The sequence below is a fragment of the Adiantum capillus-veneris genome, chromosome 17, assembly GCF_014529385.1.
Source record: "Adiantum capillus-veneris isolate H3 chromosome 17, ASM1452938v2, whole genome shotgun sequence".
Classification (NCBI taxonomy): Eukaryota; Viridiplantae; Streptophyta; class Polypodiopsida; order Polypodiales; family Pteridaceae; genus Adiantum; species Adiantum capillus-veneris.
The window spans coordinates 140,061,713-140,081,838 of NC_140947.1; the positions used below are offsets into that span (position 1 = coordinate 140,061,713).

A 20,126-nucleotide genomic window follows, 5' to 3' on the forward strand; every position below is an offset into this window, starting at 1 on the left:
AAAGAACCACAAGAATTTTTTTTGCTTGTTGTGGTCCCACGTAATCCAAGTCCACTTGGACGTGTCGATTCCTAATCGTGTTTTTGAAGAGTGACAGGAAACCCAAGAAAGAAGGGCTTGTCCAACCTTCCCTTGTTTCTCTTTTCCCCAGTGAACCGTGCACTTAGCGGCCGGCCAATCGACATGACATGGGAAAAAGGAACCTTGGTGTGAGCACAAGGCCGCCAAGGGGTGCGCCCGCGGAAAAGAGTAGAGCTCGGGTAAGAGAAGATCCGTCTCTAACACAGATTGCAAGCTAAAGAAGAACCTCAAGAACTCCAGAACTCCAAGACTCAAGAACCCAAGAACCCAAGACCCTCAAGACCCCCAAGAACCTCAAGAACCTCAAGACCCAAGAACCACAAGAACCCAAGTTCCTCGTGAACTTCAGAACCCAAGACTTCAGTGTATGGTCATTACCCAAAGCGGAATGGATACTTCGTATGGAGGTGATGAGCATAGCAATGGCGAAGAAGAATTTTCTCCACCAGGAGGTTTTTCTGACCCTCCCCCTTCCCCATCTACGCCAAGGATTGCATCAAATCCTATGGAGGCTTTGGTCAAGTCGATGATGGACATGATGTTACACCAAGAAGCGCAACGCGTTACCTTGGAGCGTGAGCGCCAAGACAGACAGGCATCCTTGGATCACGAAGCGCACTTGGCGGTCGAAGAACGGAAAGAAAGAAAAGTAAAAAGAAAGGCGGCTATTGAGCGTGAGCGTGAGCAAGCGCGCTTGGCGGCCGAAGAAAGACGAGCCGCCTTGGAGTCAGAGCATGAGACGCAGAGAGACCTACGCATGCAAGAGTTGGTCCGACAGGTTCTCACCTCGAAACCTAAGCCAACCAAAGATGTTGGTGGTTCATCAAGTGGCGCAAGCCGACATTCGGACTCCAACAACCCCGTCATCGAGAAGTTGACATTTAGTAAGTATGACGGTAAGATGGATGCTAGTGTTATTTATTCTTGGTTGCATCAATTTAATGCTTATTTTGCGACAACTAAGAAGACAGGGAATAGCAAGGTTCTTACGGCAGCCATGTACCTTGCCGGTGATGCCATTAATTGGTACCACGCATGGCAAGAGACACAGTTAGCCGCGCACCTAGAGGAAGCCGAGGAAGGCGCGCCCCTTTCTTTCAATTTGGCCAACTTCCAAGACAAGCTCAAGGCGCGGTTTATGCCACCACAGTACCTAGCGGGGTTGAAAGAGGATTGGCGCAATCTCAAGCAGAATGGTATGCCAGTCATATCTTTTTCTAACCGTGTTTTGCAGCTCGGCACCCAATTACGCAAATTGGATGATGAGCGCAAGGAGGCTTTCCTTTTTGGGTTGGACGAATATATCAAGTTTGATGTAGAAGTCTTCGACCCCGCGGATCTCAACAAGGTAGTACAATTGCTCTCTCCCAAGAGATGAAGCACAACAAGGGAAAGCCTAAGGAGAACAAGTCATCTCAAAGTACCTCCCAGACTTCTCAGAACCCTCAGAATGATAAGAACGGTAAGAATGGTAAGCACGGTAACTCTTCTAACCAATCTTCCTCTAGTCTCTCAGAAAAGAACTCACAAAATGAACCTAAGGGTAAGGCTAACACAATTGCTAAACCTAAGCTCACTCCATATGAAAAGGCAAAAAAAGGAATTTTAGGAGGATATATCACGTCGGAAGAACAAAGCATTTATTCTAAGAAAGGTCAATGTTATCATTGTCACATCAAGGGTAACATAAAAAGAACATGTCCTAAGCTTGAGTCTAATGAATCTAAAGCACCCACAGAACCCACTTCCTCTGTCAATGCAATAAATGAGAACACAAGTGTGACCCAAGTTTCTCATGATCCTCCCATTGATGAGTCTCTCATTAAGTTTTATGGTCATGTGAAGGGTCAGCGTTTTGTCATATTGTTTGAACCAGGCAGTATGCATGATGTGATTAGTGACTCTCTTGTCGAAAGAGCCCGCTTGGAGGTTAGCAAGACATCTCCTTTCGAGGTGTCGGGCTTCGCTCCCGGTATGGACTCTCTCGTCATGCAAGAGTGCCTTGATGTTTTGTTCACTGTTCAATAAGCGGCCTTCCGCAGAAAATTTGTAGTCTCTCCTTTTTCAGGATGTGATATACTTTTGGGCATTTGATGGTTTCGTGAGCATAACCCTCTCATTGATTGGGCGGAAAATATGTTCACTTTCAATGCCAAAAGTGACTCTCTTATTGTCATTCGTTCATCTCTCATTTCTAATGTGCAGGCGAAGATTGAAAAGAATCAGGAGAAGGAGGCTCTCTCAATCTTTTCTTCTCCAAAGCAAGATACACATGATTTGCATGATAATGATAAGCTTGAGGATTTGCATGATGAAGATGTGGTTATTCACGAGCATAATGATTTGCATGATCAAGATGTGATTATTCACAAGCATAATGATTTGTAGCATAAAGATGTGATTGTTCACAAGGATGATGGTTTAGTTGATACTTTGTCTAGTGAAGCTAACCTCATTGCAGATTCGATCACTCACGAAGAACCGATCTTAGCTCTCGAGTCAAGGTCCAAAGAACCCCCACAGGAAGTATTATGTGTTCGAATGATTAGTCAGCACGCATTGTTCGAGTGTTTCATTCGTGATGCTTTCCTGTATTTTAAAAACCGTCCTTATGTGATCCCTTTTCATAGACATGCCATATTGCGCGATAAACACGATTCACTCATGAATGAGCACGGATGTATGCAGATTCCTCATGAAAAGATGAAATGTTTGCATTCAAGGAATTCACATTCCATGTCTCTTCGTTAGCATGACACAGTATCTGAAAGAGCAGAAGAAGGATTGAGCATCAAGCATAGGCATTTCCATTGTGATTTGCCACAATTGATTGATTTAGATCAGAAACACAAGATTTGACCCCATTGTTTACGTGTGTTTGATGAACGGTTTGGCACTCCGTCACTTTGTTCATTTGCATTGCATGCACAGTTTGTTCGGAAGACTAGACTTTTTCCAATCACTTTACATGGAATGGGTATGTTCATGTTTTTGTGTTGGAAGTGGTTTCAGGAATTTTCCTCCTCGGAGAATCTTGAAGAAGGTAGACGCATGACTATAGACGAAGTTGAAGCATTGAAGGAGAGGCATGAATTCGTCGGCATCCTCTAGGTGCGCGGCTAACTGTGCCTCTTGCCATGCGTGGTACCAATTGATAGCATCACCGGCAAGGTACATAGTTGCCGTCAAAACCTTGCTATTTCCTGTCTTCTTAGTTGTCGCAAAATAAGCATTAAATTGATGCAACCAAGAATGCATCCATCTTACCATCATACTTACTCAAAGATAACTTCTCTGCGACTGGGTTATTGGAGTCCGCATCCCGGCTTGCGCCACTTGAGGAACTACCAACATCTTTGGCTCGTTCCGAATTGAAGGCAAGAACTTGTCGAACCAATTCTTGAGTGCGTAGGTCTCTTTGAACCTCACAATCGGCCTCCAAGGCCGCTCGTCTTGCTTCGGCTTCCTCCTTTCTTTATGCTTTTCTTTCTTTTCGTGCATCACGCTCACGTTCCAAAGCAATGCGACTTGCTTCTTGTTGTGCCAGCGCAACGCGAGTCGCTTATTGTTGTTGTGCCAACACAACTCGATTGCTTCTTGTTGTTGTGCCATCATGTCCAACATCGACTTGAACATCGCCTCCATAGGATTTGGTACAACTCGTGGCGTAGATGGAGAAGGGAGGGTCGAAAAAGCCTCTTGGTGGGAAAAATTCTTCGTCACCTCTCTCATGCTCATCACCTGTATACGAAGTATCCATTCCGCTTCGGGTGATGACCATGCACTATGATCTTTGGTTCTTAAGTTCACGAGGAACTTGGGTTCTTGCGGGTCTTGGGTTCTTGAGGGTCTTGAGGTCTTGAGGTTCTTGAGGTTCTTGAGGGTCTTCTTTTGCTTGCAATATGTGTTTGAGAAGGATCTTCTCTTCACCCGAGTTTTGCTCTTTTCTGCAGGCGCACCCGTTGGCAGCCTTGCGCTCACACCAAGGTTGCTTTTTCCCACCTCACGTCGATTGGCCGGCCGCTAAGTGCACGATCTGCTCTCAATGAGTGAAAAGAGGCAGAAGGAGAGGCTGGACAAGCCCTTCTTTTCTGGGATTCCTGTCACTCTTCAAAAACACGATTAGGAATCGACACGCCCAAGTGAACTTGGGTTTGTGCGACCACAACAAGCAAAAAAAATTCTTATGATTCTTGTGGTTCTTTCCTTGAGTGATACAAAACACTGCCAAAGCTCTTATACCAATTTAAGGTGCAACGGAATGAATGTTGTATTTTCCTCAAGATGAGTGCTCCGAACTGTGCTCAAGGTTCCTTTTACTTACGGAAGGGAGAGCCTTCCGTTTTTAATGAGAGAATGCAATGATCACTAACAAAGAGAATGGACACTGCGCATGAGAGTGTATGAGACTGAGAGATAGAGAGAGAAGAGAAATACGACACCAGAGACGTAAAACCCTCCTCCAAAGGCCCCACTCTCGTTGGCGAGAGTGGTCTACTATTGATTGCACAAACTCGTACAAGTGGATGACTCAAAACTGATGCAAGTCTAGGCTATGTCGATGTCGACGACGGGGATGACGAGACCGACTCTATGTCTGAAACTGATGCTCTTTTATCTGCTGTCCGAAACCGCCAATGGCTGAAATCTGCTGAAAACCAAAAACGCTGGTTTGGTGCTGATTCCTGCTGGCTGAAAAACGCTGTTTTTAAGTTGGCAAAAACGCTGATATTCTGAGGCTAGGCGATGCTGAAAATGCCAGGGAAGTGGCGATCACGTCCTGCTGAAAAATGCCAATGACTGAGATCTGTGGCGAGGTTTGCTTGGATGAAAAACGCCAATGGCTGAGAGGTGTGGCGATGAAGCTATGGCTGAAAACGCTTGGTATTGGTGTCTGCTGGCGATGAAGTCTTGCTGATGCAAAACGCTAGGAGATGCTTGCTTGGAGGAAATCGCCCAAGGGTTGGTCTTGCTGAGAGAGGGGGAACCTACTGCCTGTGGCCTTTGTTCTCCTTGCTCTTCTGCCAATTAGTGCTAGCCTAGGTTTGCTTATATACAAACTTACTCAATTTGCGCTACCTACTTTCCAACAAAAGTCACTTAAATTAATAAGTGAAAAATGTCAAAAATAGGGAAAAAAGGTTCAATGCACTGGAAAATTCCGCTGAAGGATTCTGATGGATTCTGATAGGAATGCTTATGATCATGCTGTGTGCAACCAGAGGATATGCATCTACACTAAGTGCCTGGGCATGAATGGTCTGCGAACAGACTCACAAAAGTGCCAGAACACTTCTAATCTAGAGTGACTGGACTGACGGAACCCTTGTTATAACGTAGCTTGTCCACAGACACATAGGGTTGGATGTGTCACGTGACATCCCCTCCTTTTCAAAGTGAGGTATTGGTACCGAGCTATATGGCGTCGAGGGAGATCGCCAATAGCATCCAGAATCCTGGAAGGGACTCTTCGCCGGCCCACTCGGATGTGTGGGTCGTGCAGTACTTGAACTTCATAAAGGTCTGCAACGCTTGCCTCTTTGGGCCGCGCCGAAAGCGACACAAAGCTTATGTGGCTCCTTCAATGCTTCAACTTCGTCGAGAGTCATGCTTCTTTCTTCTTCAAGAATCTCCATGGCTGAAAATTCCTGAAACCATTTCCAACACAAAACCATGATCATACCTATTCCATGTAAAGTGAGTGGAAAAAATCTTCGTCCTAATAGACTGTGCATGCAATGCAGATGAACAAAGAGACGGAGTGCCAAACCGTTCACCACACATACGCAAACAATGAAATCGAATCTTTCTCTTCTGATCTAAAGCAATCAACTATAGCAATTCACAACAAAAATGCCCATGCTTGGTGCTCATACTTTCATGTGCTCTTTCTACAAATGTGTCATGCCAAGGAAGAGACATGGAATGTGACTTCCTTGAATGCATATTTTTCAGCTTTTCATGGACAATCCGCATACATTCGTGCTCATTAATGAGTGAAACGTGCTCAACGTACAATATGTCATGCCTAGGAAAAGGGATCACATAAAGACGCTGACGAAAATACAGGAAATGATCACGAATGAAACACTCGTACAATGCGTGCTGACAAATCATTCGAACACATAGTACTTCCTATAAGGGTTCTTTGGACCTAGGCTCGAGAGCCAAGATCGGTTCTTCGTGACTCATCGCATCTGCAAATAGGTTAGCTTCATTAGAGAAAGTATGAACTAACACATCATCCTTGTGAACAATCAAATAATCTTCATGCAACTCATCATGCTTGTGAGAAATCACATCTTGATAATCATGCAAATCATCATGCTTGTCAGTGTCATCCAAATCATCATGCTCATCATTATCATTCAAATCATCATGCGTATCATCATGCAAATCCTGTGTGTCATGCTTTGGAGAAGAAGAGTGTCACGTGACACATCCAACCCTATGTGTCCGTGGACAAGCTACAACATGATCAAGGTTCAGTCAGTCCAGTCAGTCTAGATTAGAAGTGATCTGGCACTTTTTGTGAGTCTATTCGTAGACCGTGCATGCCCAGTCACTTAGTTTAGATGCATATCCTCTCGTTGCACACAGCATGATCATAAGCATTCTCATCAGAATCCTTCAGGGAATTTTCCAATGCATTTAGCATATTTTACCTATTTTTGACATTTTTCACTTATTATTTTTAAGTGACTTTTGTTGGAAAGTAGGTAGGGCAATTTTGCTTTGTATATAAGCAAACTAGAGCTAGCACTATTTGGCAGAAGAGGCAACAGGAGCCAAGCTCAGCAGGCAACTTCTCCAACAAGAACTTGGCGGTACTTCCCTCCAAGCAAGAACCTTCCCTAGCGTTTTCTCCATCAAGCAACCTCGCCCAGATCCTAGCGTTTTCAGCATCTGCACCATCGCCAGCAAGACCCAGCCCTTGGCGTTTTTGCATCAGATCTTCACCGCAAGATCCTCTCATGCCTGGCATTTTTCCCCATGCCTAGCGTTTTTGAAGAGCACCAACAGCTAGCGTTTTTGCAACAATTGCATCGCCAAGCAGATAGCATTTTTTAAGAGATCCCAGAGTAGTAGATTCAGCCCTAAGAAGGTAGCAGATTCAGCCCGGAAAGACCATCAGTTTTCAGCCTTTAAGAACCTCAGTTTTCAGCACTAAACCTGCAGATTTTCAGCGTCAAAGACCCACAGAAAACAGCCCCCAAATCAGCGTTTTTGGACTAGTCGCAGACTTCAGCCCATAGTGTTTTTGGACAGCAGCAGAAAGATTGCAGATTTCTGCCTTAGGTCGGTCTCGTCGTCCCCGTCGTCATCACCGACATAGCCTAGACTTGCATCAGTCCCATGCATTCAGTTTGTACCGGTTTGTGCAATCATAAGTAGACCACTCTCTTCGACGAGAGTGGGGCCTTCGGAGGAGGGTTTTACGTCTCTGGTGTCGTATCTCTCTTCTCTCTCTATCTCTCAGTCTCATACACTTGCACGCACAGTGTCCATTCACTTTGTTTGTGATCATAGCATTCTCTCATTAAGAACGGAAGGCTCTCCCTTCCATAAGAACAAAAGGAACCTTGAGCACAGTTCGGAGCACTCATCTTGAGCAAAGCGCAAGCATTCATTCCGCTGCACCTAACATAGGTATCAGAGCTTTGGCAGTGTTCTGTATCACTCAAGGAAAGAACCACAAGAATCACAAGAATTTTTTTGCTTGTTGCGATCACACGAACCCAAGTTCCCTTGGGCGTGTCGATTCCTAATCGTGTTTTTGAAGAGTGACAGGAATCCCAAGAAAGAAGGGCTTGTCAAGCCTCCCCTTGTGCCTCTTTTCACTCATTGAGAGCGAACCGTGCACTTAGCGACCAGCCAATCGACGTGAGGTGGGAAAAAGCAACCTTGGTGTGAGCACAAGGCCACCAAGGGGTGCGCCCGCGGAAAAGAGTAGAACTCGGGTGAAGAGAAGATCCTTCTCAAACACAGATTGCAAGCGAAAGAAAACCTCAAGAACCTCAAGACCCTCAAGAACCCAAGAACTCAAGACCCCCAAGAACCCAAGTTCCTCGTGAACTTAAGAACCCAAGACCACAAGAACCCACGAGAACCTATGACTTCATAATGGTCATCACTCGAAGCGGAATGGATACTTCGCTTGGAGGTGATGAGCATGAGAGAGGCGAAGAAGAATTTTTCCCACCAGGAGGTTTTTCCGACACCCCCCCCCCCCCCCCCCCCCCTCCCCATCTACGTCAAGGATTGCACTAACTATGGAGGCTTTAGACCATATGTTTCTCGAAAGGAGGTTAGAACGCGAAGCAAGAAATGCAGAAAGAATGGCAGAAATGGAACGCAGACACATAGAAAGAAGAGCAGAAAGAAAAGCAGAAATGGAGCTCAAACACCAAGAAAGAATGGCACCCGCCGTCAAAGAAAAGAGCGACCAACACATGAAAGAGTTCTTGCGACTCTTTTCTCAAGCTCAGGCACAGATGCAAGAGATTCGGGAAAAGGAGACTCTCTCAATATCTTCTTCTCCAAAGCATGAGACACAGGATTTGAATGATTGTGTGAAGCATGATGATGATTTGATTGACAATGAGAAGCGTGATGAATTGAATGATAATGATAAGCATGATGATTTGGATGACAATGACAAGCATGATGATTTGCATGATGATCAAGAGGTGATTTCTCACAAGCATGATGATTTGCATGATCAAGATGTGATTTCTCACAAGCATGATGAGTTGCATGAAGATGATGTGATTGTTCACAAGGATGATGTGTTAGTTGATGCTTTTTCTAGCGAAGCTAACCTCGTTGCAGATTCAATCAATCACAAAGGATCGATCTTGGCTCTCGAGCCTAGGTCTAAAGCACCCCTTCAGGAAGAACCGATCTTGGCTCTCGAGCCTAGGTCCAAAGAAACCTTACAAGAAGTATTATGTGTTCGCATGATTCGTCAGCACGCATTGTACGAATGTTTCATTCGTGATCGTTTCCTGTATTTTAGTCAACGTCTTTATGTGATCCCTTTTCCTAGGCATGACATATTGTACGTTGAGCACGTTTCACTCATGAATGAGCACAAATATATGCGGATTTTTCATGAAAAGCTGAAAAGTATGCATTTAAGGAAGTCACATTTCATGTCCCTTCCTTGGCATGACACATTCATAGAAAGAGCACATGAAAGTATGAGCACCAAGCATGGGCATTTCCGTTGTGAATTGCCACAGTCGATTGCTCTAGATCAAAAGAGAAAGATTCGATCTCATTGTTTGCATGTGTTTGATGAACGGTTTGTCACTCCGTCTCTATGTTCATCTACATTGCATACACAGTCTTTAGAGAAGACAAGCTGTTTCCATTCACTTTCCATGGAATAGGTATGTTTATGTTTTTGTGTTGGAAATGGTTTCATGAATTTTCAGCCATGGAGATTCTTGAAGAAGAAAGAAGCATGACTCTAGACGAAGATTAAGCATCGAAGGAGCCACAGAAGACTGTCACTTTCGACGCAGCCCAATGAAGCAAGCGTTGCAAACCTTTCTGAAGTTCAAGTACCGCACGACCCACACATCAGAGTGGGCCGGCGAAGAGTCCCTTCCAAGATTCCGGATGCTATTGGCGATCTCCCTCGACGCCATACAGTTCGGTACCAGTACCTCACTTTGAAAAGGAGAGGATGTCACGTGACACATCCAACCCTAAGTGTCCGTGGACAAGCTACAGCATGATCAAGGTTCAGTTAGTCCAGTCAGTCTAGATTAGAAGTGATCTAGCACTTTTTGTGAGTCTATTCGTAGACCGTGCATGCCCAGTCACTTAATGTAGATGCATATCCTCTGGTTGCACACAGTATGATCGTAAGCATTCCCATCAGAATCCTTCAGGGGAATTTTCCAATGCATTTAGCATATTTTACCTATTTTTGACATTTTTCACTTATTATTTTTAAGTGACTTTTGTTGGAAAGTAGGTAGGGCAATTTTGCTAAGTTTGTATATAAGCAAACTAGAGCTAGCACTATTTGGCAGAAGAGGCACAAGAGCCAAGCTCAGCAGGCAACTTCTCCAACAAGAACTTGGCGGTACTTCCCTCCAAGCAAGAACCTCCCCTAGCGTTTTCTCCATCAAGCAACCTCGCCCAGATCCTAGCGTTTTCAGTATCTGCACCATCGCCAGCAAGCCCTAGCCCTTGGCGTTTTTGCATCAGATCTTCACTGCAAGATCCTCTCATGCCTGGCGTTTTTCCCAATACCTAGCGTTTTTGAAGAGCACCAACAGCTAGCGTTTTTGCAACAATTGCATCGCCAAGCAGATATGCAGCCCTAGCGTTTTTGAAGAGATCCCAGAGTAGCAGATTCAGCCCTAAGAAGGTAGCAGATTCAGCCCGAAAAGACCATCAGTTTTCAGCCTTTAAGAACCTTAGTTTTCAGCCCTAAACCTGCAGATTTTCAGCGACAAAGACCCACACAAAACAGCCCCCAAATCAGCTTTTTTGGACTAGTCGCAGATTTCAGCCCATAGCGTTTTTGGACAGTAGCAGAAAGATTACAGATGTCAGCCTTAGGTCAGTCTCGTCGTGCCCGTCATCATCGCCGACATAGCCTAGACTTGCATCAGTCCCATGCATTCAGTTTGTACCGGTTTGTGCAATCATAAGTAGACCACTCTCGCCGACGAGAGTGGGGCCTTCGGAGGAGGGTTTTACAACGCCTCTGGTGTCATATCTCTCTTCTCTCTCTATCTCTCAGTCTGATACACTTACACGCACAATGTCCATTCACTTTGATCATAGCATTCTCTCATTAAGAACCGAAGGCTCTCCCTTCCATAAGAACAAAAGGAACCTTGAGCACAGTTCGGGGCACTCATCTTGAGCAAAGCGCAAAAATTCATTCCGTTGCACCTAACAAAGAGACTGAGAGAGTCTCCTTCTCCTGAATCCGTTCAATCTTCGCCTACACATTACCAATGAGAGAGGGAGAATGAACAACTTGCTCTCCACGAATGACAATGGGAGAGTCACTATTGGCATTGAAAGTGAACGTATTTTCCACCCAATCAATGAGAGGGTTATGCTCACAAAACCATCGAATGCCCAAAATCATAGCACATCCTGAGAGAGGAGAGGCAAAAAAATTTCTACGGAAAGCAGCTTGTTGAACTGTAAACAACACATCAAGGCACTCTTTCGTGATGACAGAGTCCATACCGGGAGCGAAGCCAAAGACCTCGAAAGGAGATTTCTGACTAACCTCTAGGCGGGCTCTCTCAACAAGAGAGGGACTGGTCACATCATGCATACTGCCTGGGTCAAACAATATGACAAAACGCTGCCCCGTCATATGACCATAACATTTAATGAGAGACTCATCAATGGGAGGTTCAGGAGAAATTTGGGGCACACTCGTGTTGTCATTGATTGCATTGACAGAGGAAGTGGGTTTTGTGGATTCTTTAGATTCATTGGAGTCAAGCTTAGGACATGTTCTTTTTATGTGACCCTTAATGTGACAATGAAAACAACGACCTTCCTTAGAATAAGTGCTTTGCTCTTCCGACGTGATGTATCCTCCTAAAATTCCTTGTGCTACCTTTTCATCTGGAGTGAGCTTAGGTTTAGCAATTGTGGTAGCTTTACCCTTAGGTTCATTTTGAGAGTTCTTTTCTGAGAGACTGTTGGAAGATTGGTTAGAAGAGGTACCGTTCTTACCGTTCTTACCATTCTGAGGGTTCTGAGAAGTCTGAGAGGTACTTGTGGAAGTCTTGTTCTCCTTATGCTTTCCCTTGTTGTGCTTCATCTCCTGTGCGAGAGCAATCGCTACCGCTTGTTGAGATCGATTGGATCGAGCACCTCGACATCGTACTTGATATACTCGTCCAATCCATAAAGGAATGCCTCCTTGCGCTCCTCATCCGACTTGCGTAATTGGGTGCCTAGCTGCAAAACACGATTAGAGAAAGACATAACTGGCATACCATTTTGCTTGAGAGCGCGCCAATTGTCCTTCAATCGTGCGAGGTACTGAGGTGGCATAAACCGCGCCTTGAGCTTGTCTTGGAAACCAACCCAATTGAAGGAAAGGGCCGTGAATTCGTCGACATCCTCTAGGTGTGCGGCTAACTGTGCCTCTTGCCATGCGTGGTACCAATTGATGGCATCACCGGCAAGGTACATAGTTGCCGTCAAAACCTTGCTATTTCCTGTCTTCTTCGTTGTCGCAAAATAAGCATTAAATTGATGCAACCAAGAATGAATAACCGTAGCATCCATCTTACCATCATACTTACCCAAAGTCAACTTCTCTGTGACTGGGTTGTTGGAGTCCCCATCCCAGCTTGCGCCACTTGAGGAACTACCAACGTCTTTGGCTAGTTCCAACTTCGAGGCAAGAACTTGTCGAACCAATTCTTGAGTGCGTAGGTCTCTTTGAACCTCACGATCGGCCTCCAAGGCCGCTCGTCTTGCTTCGGCTTCCTCCTTTCTTTGTGCTTTTTTCTTTTCGTACATCGCGCTCGCGTTCCAAAGCAATGTCACTTGCTTCTTGTTGTGCCAACGCAACGCGATTCGCTTCTTGTTGTGCCAGCGCAACGCGAGTCGCTTCTTGTTGTTGTGCAAACGCAACTCGATTCGCTTCTTGTTGTTGTGCCATCATATCCAACATCGACTTGACCATCGCCTCCATAGGATTCGGTACAACTCGTAGTGTAGATGGAGAAGGGGGAGGGTCGGAAAAGCCTCTTGGTGGGAAAAATTCTTGGTCGCCTCTCTCATGCTCATCAACTGTATGCGAAGTATCCATTCCGCTTCGGGTGATGACCATGCACTATGATCTTTGGTTCTTAAGTTCACGAGGAACTTGGGTTCTTGCGGGTCTTGGGTTCTTGGGTTCTTGAGGGTCTTGAGGTCTTGAGGTTCTTGAGGGTCTTCTTTTGCTCGCAATCTGTGTTTGAGAAGGATCTTCTCTTCACCCGAGTTTTGCTCTTTTCTGCGGGCGCACCCATTGGCGGCCTTGCGCTCACACCAAGGATACTTTTTCCCACCTCACGTCAATTGGCCAGCCGCTAAGTGCACGGTCCGCTCTCAATGAGTGAAAAGAGGCACAAGGGGAGGCTAGACAAGCCCTTCTTTTCTGGGATTCCTGTCACTCTTCAAAAACACAATTAGTAATCGACACGCCCAAGTGAACTTGGGTTCGTGCGACCGCAACAAGCAAAAAAAATTCTTGTGATTCTTGTGGTTCTTTCCTTGAGTGATACAGAAACTGCCAAAGCTCTTATACCAATGTAAGCTGCAACGGAATGAATGTTGTACTTTTCTCAAGATGAGTGATCCGAACTGTGCTCAAGGTTTCTTTTACTTACGGAAGGGAGAGCCTTCCGTTCTTAATGAGAGAATGCAATGATCACTAACAATTTGTGAATGGACACTGTGCATGAGAGTGTATGAGACTGAGAGAGAGAGAGAGAAGAGAAATACGACACCAGAGACGTAAAACCCTCCTCCGAAGGCCCCACTCTCGTTGGCGAGAGTGGTTTACTATTGATTGCACAAACTCGTACAAGTGGATGACTGAAAACTGATGCAAGTCTAGGCTATGCCGATGTCGACGACGGTGAAAACCAAAAACGATGGTTTGGGGCTGATTCCTGCTGGCTGAAAAACGCTGTTTTTAAGTTGGCAAAAACGCTGATATTTTGAGGCTAGGCGATGTTGAAAATGCTAGGGAAGTGGCGATCATGTCCTGCTGAAAAACGCCAATGGCTGAGATCTGTGGCGAGGTTTGCTTGGATGAAAAACGCCAATGGCTGAGGGGTGTGGCAATGAAGCTATGGCTGAAAACGCTGGGTACTGGTGTCTGCTGGCGATGAAGTCTTGCTGATGAAAAACGCTAGGAGATGCTTGCTTGGAGGAAATCGCCCAAGGGTTGATCTTGCTGAGAGAGAGGGGGAACCTGTTGCCTGTGGCCTGTGTTCTCCTTGCTCTTCTGCCAATTAGTGCTAGCCTAGGTTTGCTTATATACAAACTTACTCAATTTGCCCTACCTACTTTCCAACAAAAGTCACTTAAATTAATAAGTGAAAAATGTCAAGAATAGGAAAAATAGGTTAAATGCACTGGAAAATTCCGCTGAAGGATTCTGATGGATTCTGATGGGAATGCTTATGATCATGCTGTGTGCAACCAGAGGATATGCATCTACACTAAGTGCCTAGGCATGCACGGTCTGCGAACAGACTCACAAAAGTGCCAGAACACTTCTAATCTAGACTGATTGGACTGACGGAACCCTTGTTATGACGTAGCTTGTCAACGGACACATAGGGTTGGATGTGTCACGTGACACCTGTTGACTTTATGTCATGAGAATGTTACAAGCACTATATATATTTGTTGGTTTTTTTCCCTTGATTTTTATTTAATTTTTGGGACCCTCTTGTTAAAATCACAAATGCTTGAACATTGCATGGCCAGTGTGAAATAGCCGTTGGCCGAGAGTCACCCGTAGTCAAGAAGGGCAGGTCACCACGGGTCGCCACTGAAATCCGAGCAGTAAAAGGTTGGCTAGGCTCAGTTCAAAGTCATTTAGGTCCCTCGGCAAGACTTCATAAGTTGGTGGATACTAGGAAATTAAACCAAGAGGAGTCAAATGGACACTTGATAGTAGGAGAGCAACCTGCAGACCACTCTCTCCAAAAGTCTCATCCATGAGGGGGCGCCCATTTTGAGAGTGGGGGCTGATTTCTAGCTTCACAAGTGAACTACTGTGTGTGTGAGTAGTGGGTGCACGCGATCACAACTTTAATGGAGAGCTTGCCTTCTCCCTTGTCGTATGTAGCACGATGATTCCGCTCTCGCGCACCTCTCCCTCTTTGAATACAGAATCGTAATGCCCCGCTCGAGGGCTTTCCATCTGTATGTAGAGTTGTGTGGGTTCATGCACGTATGCCAAGGCAAGAGCCTCTTGTCCAAGTACCGGATTAGCTAATTGCTAATCCCCCGTATGTACAAGTGAATTCGGAGAGATTTCACTAGGTGATCACAGCTTTAATGGAGAGCTTGCCTTCTCCCTTCTCTTATGTAGCGCGATGATTCCGCTCTCGCGCACCTCCCCCTTTGAATATAGAATCGTAATGCCCCGCTCGAGGGCTTTCCATCTGCATGTAGAGTTGTGTGGGTTCATGCACGTATGCCAAGGCAAGAGCCTCTTGTCCAAGTACCGGATTAGCTAATTGCTAATCCCCCGTATGTACATGTGAATTCAGAGAGATTTCACGCAAGAAATCTCGTCCGATTCAAAGGGCAAGTAGCCCTACAGGTCCGGGAGTATGAGGGCTTGCTACGGATGAGACCGGCACGCAAAACAGAGCCCAAAACAATGAATTTCAGCCTGCTGTCTATTTTTGCAGGTTTAGGGTTTTGACCCTAATTGATCCCTAATACCCCCAGGACCTTCGGGGAAGCGTTGGGATCACTATGCAGGTAATTTGGTGCATTTTCGGGGCAAAAACAGAGAACTCAACGTGCTGCAGATGCTCGCCAGGTTTGGGAAAGTGTCCATATGCGCCGGGAAAGTCACCTTTGGCATGGGAATTTTGTCTATGAAGCCTCCTACTGCGGTTATGCTACCGAAATCAGGCTAGAGTAGGCCATTTTCAGCCCGATAAAAGCGGGACAGCTCGTAGGAACTTGCAGGTTTTCTCCCAAGTTTTATAAGAATAAAGAAATACTGAAAGGGGCGTCAGTCTTTGGGGCCTACAAGGTGTCATTGTCTGCTTGGTAGCACTCTGGCTGCCAAGCCATGGTTTGTGTGAAGTGTTAATCCCAATCACGGGTTTATTCGTGAAGTTTCCTTCTATGTCGTAAAGTCAAGTAAAGTTCATCAAGTAAAGATTCAGGTGAAAGCTAGAGTCTACCGCCCTATGGGCCGGTTTAATGGTTCCGTCACTGAGACAGAATCACTTTTTCCTCAAAGAGTGAGCCTTGGGTTGTTTGTAGGGAAGACACAAAGCAAAGGTCAAAGGGCTTGGCACATGCTCAAAAGAGGAGTGATGATAGAGCTAGCACTTCACATGTACTTAAGGATTCAGTACAATAGAAGTGTACATTGCTTGACAAAAGTATGAAGGTCTCATTAAGTCATTTGTACACATGTTTGACAGTCTTTCTTGCGGATACATGCGATGATAAAAGGGTGCTAACCACACTAAATCATCTATGGCATGTAATCATAGACGTTTGCGATTTTAAGAGGGGAGTATGTCACGAGATTGTGACAACCACTATATATATTTGTCGGTTTCTTTCCCTTGATTTTTATTTAATTTTTGGGACCCTCTTGTTAAAATCACAAATGCCCGGACATTGCATGGCCATTGTGAAATGGCCGTTGGCCGAGAGTCTCACCCGCAGTCAGGAAGGGCAGGTTGCCACGAGATGGTCAGGCCAGTCAGCACTAAAATCCAAGCAGTAACAGGGTGGCTAGGCTCAATTCAAAGTCATTTAGGCCCCTCGGCAAGACTTCATAAGTTGGTAGGTACTAGGAAATTAAACCAAGAGGAGTCAAATGGACACTGAGAGAAACCTGCAAGCCAAACACACTCTCCAGAAGCCTCATCCATGAGGGGGCGCCCATTTTGAGAGTGGGGATGATTTCTGGCTTCACAAGTGAACTACTATGTGTGTGAGTAATGGGTGCCTCATCACAGCTTTAATGGAAAGCTTGCCTTCTCCCTTGTCTTATGTAGCGCGATGATTCTGCTCTCGCGCACCTCTCTCCCTCTTTGAATACAGAATTGTAATGCCCCGCTCAAGGGCTTTTCATCTGTATGTACAATTGTGTGGGTTCATGCGCATAAGCAGAGGCAAAAGCCTTTTGTCCAAGTACTGGATTGGCTAATTGCTAATCCCCCGCAGGTACAGGTGAATTCGGAGAGACTTCACACGAGAAATCTCGTCCAATTCAAAGGGCAAGTAGCCCTACAAGTGCGGGAGTACGAGGGCTTGCAAAGGATGAGACCGGCACGCGAAACGGAGCCCAAAACAGCGAATTACAGCCTATTGTGTATTTTTGCAGGTTTAGGGTTTTGACCCTAATACCCCCAGGACCTTCATGGAAGCGTTGGGATTACTATACAGGTGATCGGGTGCATTTTCGGGGCAAAAAACAGAGAATTCGGCGTACTGCATATTCTCGCCAGGTTTGGGAATGTGTCCATATGCACCGGGAAACTCACCTTTGGCATGGGGATTTTGTCTTGAAGTGAAGCGTCCTACTGTGGTTATGCTGCCAAAATCGGGCAAGAATAGGACATTTTCAGCCTGGTAAGAGTGGGACAGCTCGTAGGAACTTGCAGGTTTTCTCCCAAGCTTTATAAGAAAAAGGAAATACCGAAAGGGGTGCAAATGTATTATACGAATAAATAAATACGAAAGGGGCACCAGTCTTTGGGGCCTACAGAGTGTCATTGTCTGCTTGTTAGCACTCTCCCTGCCAAGCCATGGTTTGTGTGAAGTGTTAATTCCAGTCACAGGTCTATTCGTGAAGTTTTTCTCTGTGTTGTAAAGTCAAGTAAAGTTCAAGTAAAGATTCGAGTGAAAGCTAAAGTCTACCACCCTACGGCCAATTTCACTTTACACAAAGCACTGAGACGAAAAGAGAGCACAGATCTGTCCAACAACCAGGTCGTCAAAGAATGACACCCTATAGGCCCCAAAGACCGGCACCCCTTTCGGTATGTCTTTATTCAATTGACAATAGACGATCCGAACACGTAGATCAAACTCCCACGAAGCTGTCCAAACCGGTCAAGGGCTGAAATCGTAGGCTTCCGACCTGATTTCGACAACATAACGGCACCAAAACCTTTGTAGGTCAAAAGTACACGTCAAGGACACTTTCCCTTGCATTTTGGAAGCTTTTCGATGAGCTGCACGTCAATTTCAACATGCTGTAATTCTTTGTTTTGCCAATGTCGGGTGCTCCAAACCCTATACACACATCCCAATGCTTTCTCGAGGCTCCCCTGTGTGATTTTTTGCAGTTTAGGTGCAAAACCCTAAACCTGCAAAAAAACACAGCAGCTTGTAACTGTCTCTTTTGAATCATTTTGAGCGGAGCGAACACGCCTACGCGTGTCTCAGGTGCTCCCGCACGCAATGGGGCAGTTCCCCTTTGAATCAGACAAGTTTTCACCCGAGAAAACTCTCCGTTTTCGCAATCCTTCACGATGCAACTGTGCGTACCTGTGGGGGATTTAGCAATTAGCTAATCCGGTACCTGTTCAGAAGGCTCTTGCCTTGGCAAACGTGCATAAAATCCCATTGCTAAATCCGGTACCTATTTAGAAGGCTCTTGCCTTGGCAAACATACATAAAACCCCCAAAATTGTACATGGTCAACTGAGAAGCCCAACTAGTGGGGCATTGTCACAAACTGCTGACGTGTCAAAGCCCTAAAGAAGGGAGCCAACTTGCAGATGCCGGCCGAGGGGCCTAAACCCTAGAAGAAGCAGAAGCAACAGAAGAAGCAGCAACAGATTTTCGAAAATTCCGCTAACTGCTGACATGGCATCTCTTCAGGCGGGTACTTGGCCAAAAAATTTAGATATTATAGATCTTTGGAGTACCAAAGCATCTGCTAGGTACAAGCGTCAACCTGTTGTTGCCGCTGCATCTCCATCCTTTCATACTCAATAGGAGGAGATGGCCCGTACTGCTCTGAATCTTCAGAAGATGGACAATGTCCATTGGAATCTTCATTGTTCTCGCCCGGGCCCAGTTGGTCGGCCATCACAGTTCCCTCCCCTCTACAAGATGTTAATAAAGCTCGCTCTCTCTCTCTCTCTCTCTCTCTCTCTCTCTCTCTCTCTCTCTCTCTCTCTCTCTCTCTCTAATAATAGGGCTTGAGTTCAACTCTCCTCGTCAGATAGATCTATAAGGTCTCTTGGGATAGTTTCCTTCAACGTTAAAATACTCTTCTTCTTCTTCTTCTTCTTCTTCTTCTTCTTCTCTCTCTCTCTCTCTCTCTCTCTCTCTGTGTGTGTGTGTGTGTGTGTGTGTGTGTGTGTGTGTGTGTGTGTAGAGAGATTTGCTATGCTCATAGACCCGAGTGTGATCGCGCATGCAACCCTTGCACCACTCCACCCCATGTACCAGATCTTACACCTCCAATTTGATATAGGATGGAGCTAGTTAGCTTGTGCACTTCATGATTGTACTTCCTTGAGCATATAGATGTGCACCCATACCCCCTAGAGATAGAGCTCCATCCCCCTCATATACCATGTATCTTGCATCCTAGCCTCCCCCCCTTACCACAAGACCACATTTTGTTACTTTCTACTTTTTTCATTTCCCAATAGATGGAGGCCGACTTCAATCTCTAATAGACATCTCTCTCTCTCTCTCTCTCTCTCTCTCTCTCTCTCTCTCTCTCTCTCTCTGTGTGTGTGTGTGCGCGCGCACGCACGCAACGCGCACGCAAGAACGGATAGTACTATGCAGCAGTTACCTGAAAGATCTCATGCAGAGGCGTGGTGGCGAAGTTGCTGGAGACGCCTTCGTCCCAGGTGCGGGCTTTCTGCAAATGAACAGTCGGATCACTATCAATGCGAGATCCTACAGCCGCATAGGAACGAGCAAAGCTTAGCAGCGATGGCGCCGAGCGCCCCAGCCGTGTTGCAGACCTCAACATTGTGTGCGCGCGAGAGTCGCTAGTAGCTGCTTGTGCACTTTTCTTCGAGCTCGACAAAAATCTTTATGTTGTGTTTTTAGGTGGAATTATTACCGTGCTAATTATTTGGAATAAGGAGTTGATTTTTAATGCTTAAATCGTGAAAACTAGAGTGCTTCGTTAGCCTGCATGACTGCAAGGGCACTATTGTAATTACTATTTTCTTCTCATCGAAGCAGTGAACAAGAGTATACATCAGTAAACAAGAACATAGAAGTGAAAGGGCAGAGAGAGAGAGAGAGAGAGAGAGAGAGAGAGCACGTGCGTGCGCTTATTATTTGTTTTCCAGAATGTT

The 20,126-nt window shown here is 45.6% G+C and overlaps 1 protein-coding gene across 1 annotated transcript in view; it reads right to left on the reverse strand.

Annotated features, from left to right (window-relative positions):
* PRXIIF (peroxiredoxin IIF) overlaps window positions 1-19,840 on the reverse strand; it is a 59,503-nt gene extending 39,663 nt beyond the window's left edge. The window contains exon 1 of the mRNA XM_086487504.1: window positions 19,610-19,840. Within this exon, the coding sequence (XP_086343630.1) occupies window positions 19,610-19,792 (183 nt within the window). The 5' untranslated portion in view covers window positions 19,793-19,840. The remainder of the gene's footprint in view (window positions 1-19,609) is intronic.
* Between the last annotated feature and the right edge of the window lie 286 nt (window positions 19,841-20,126).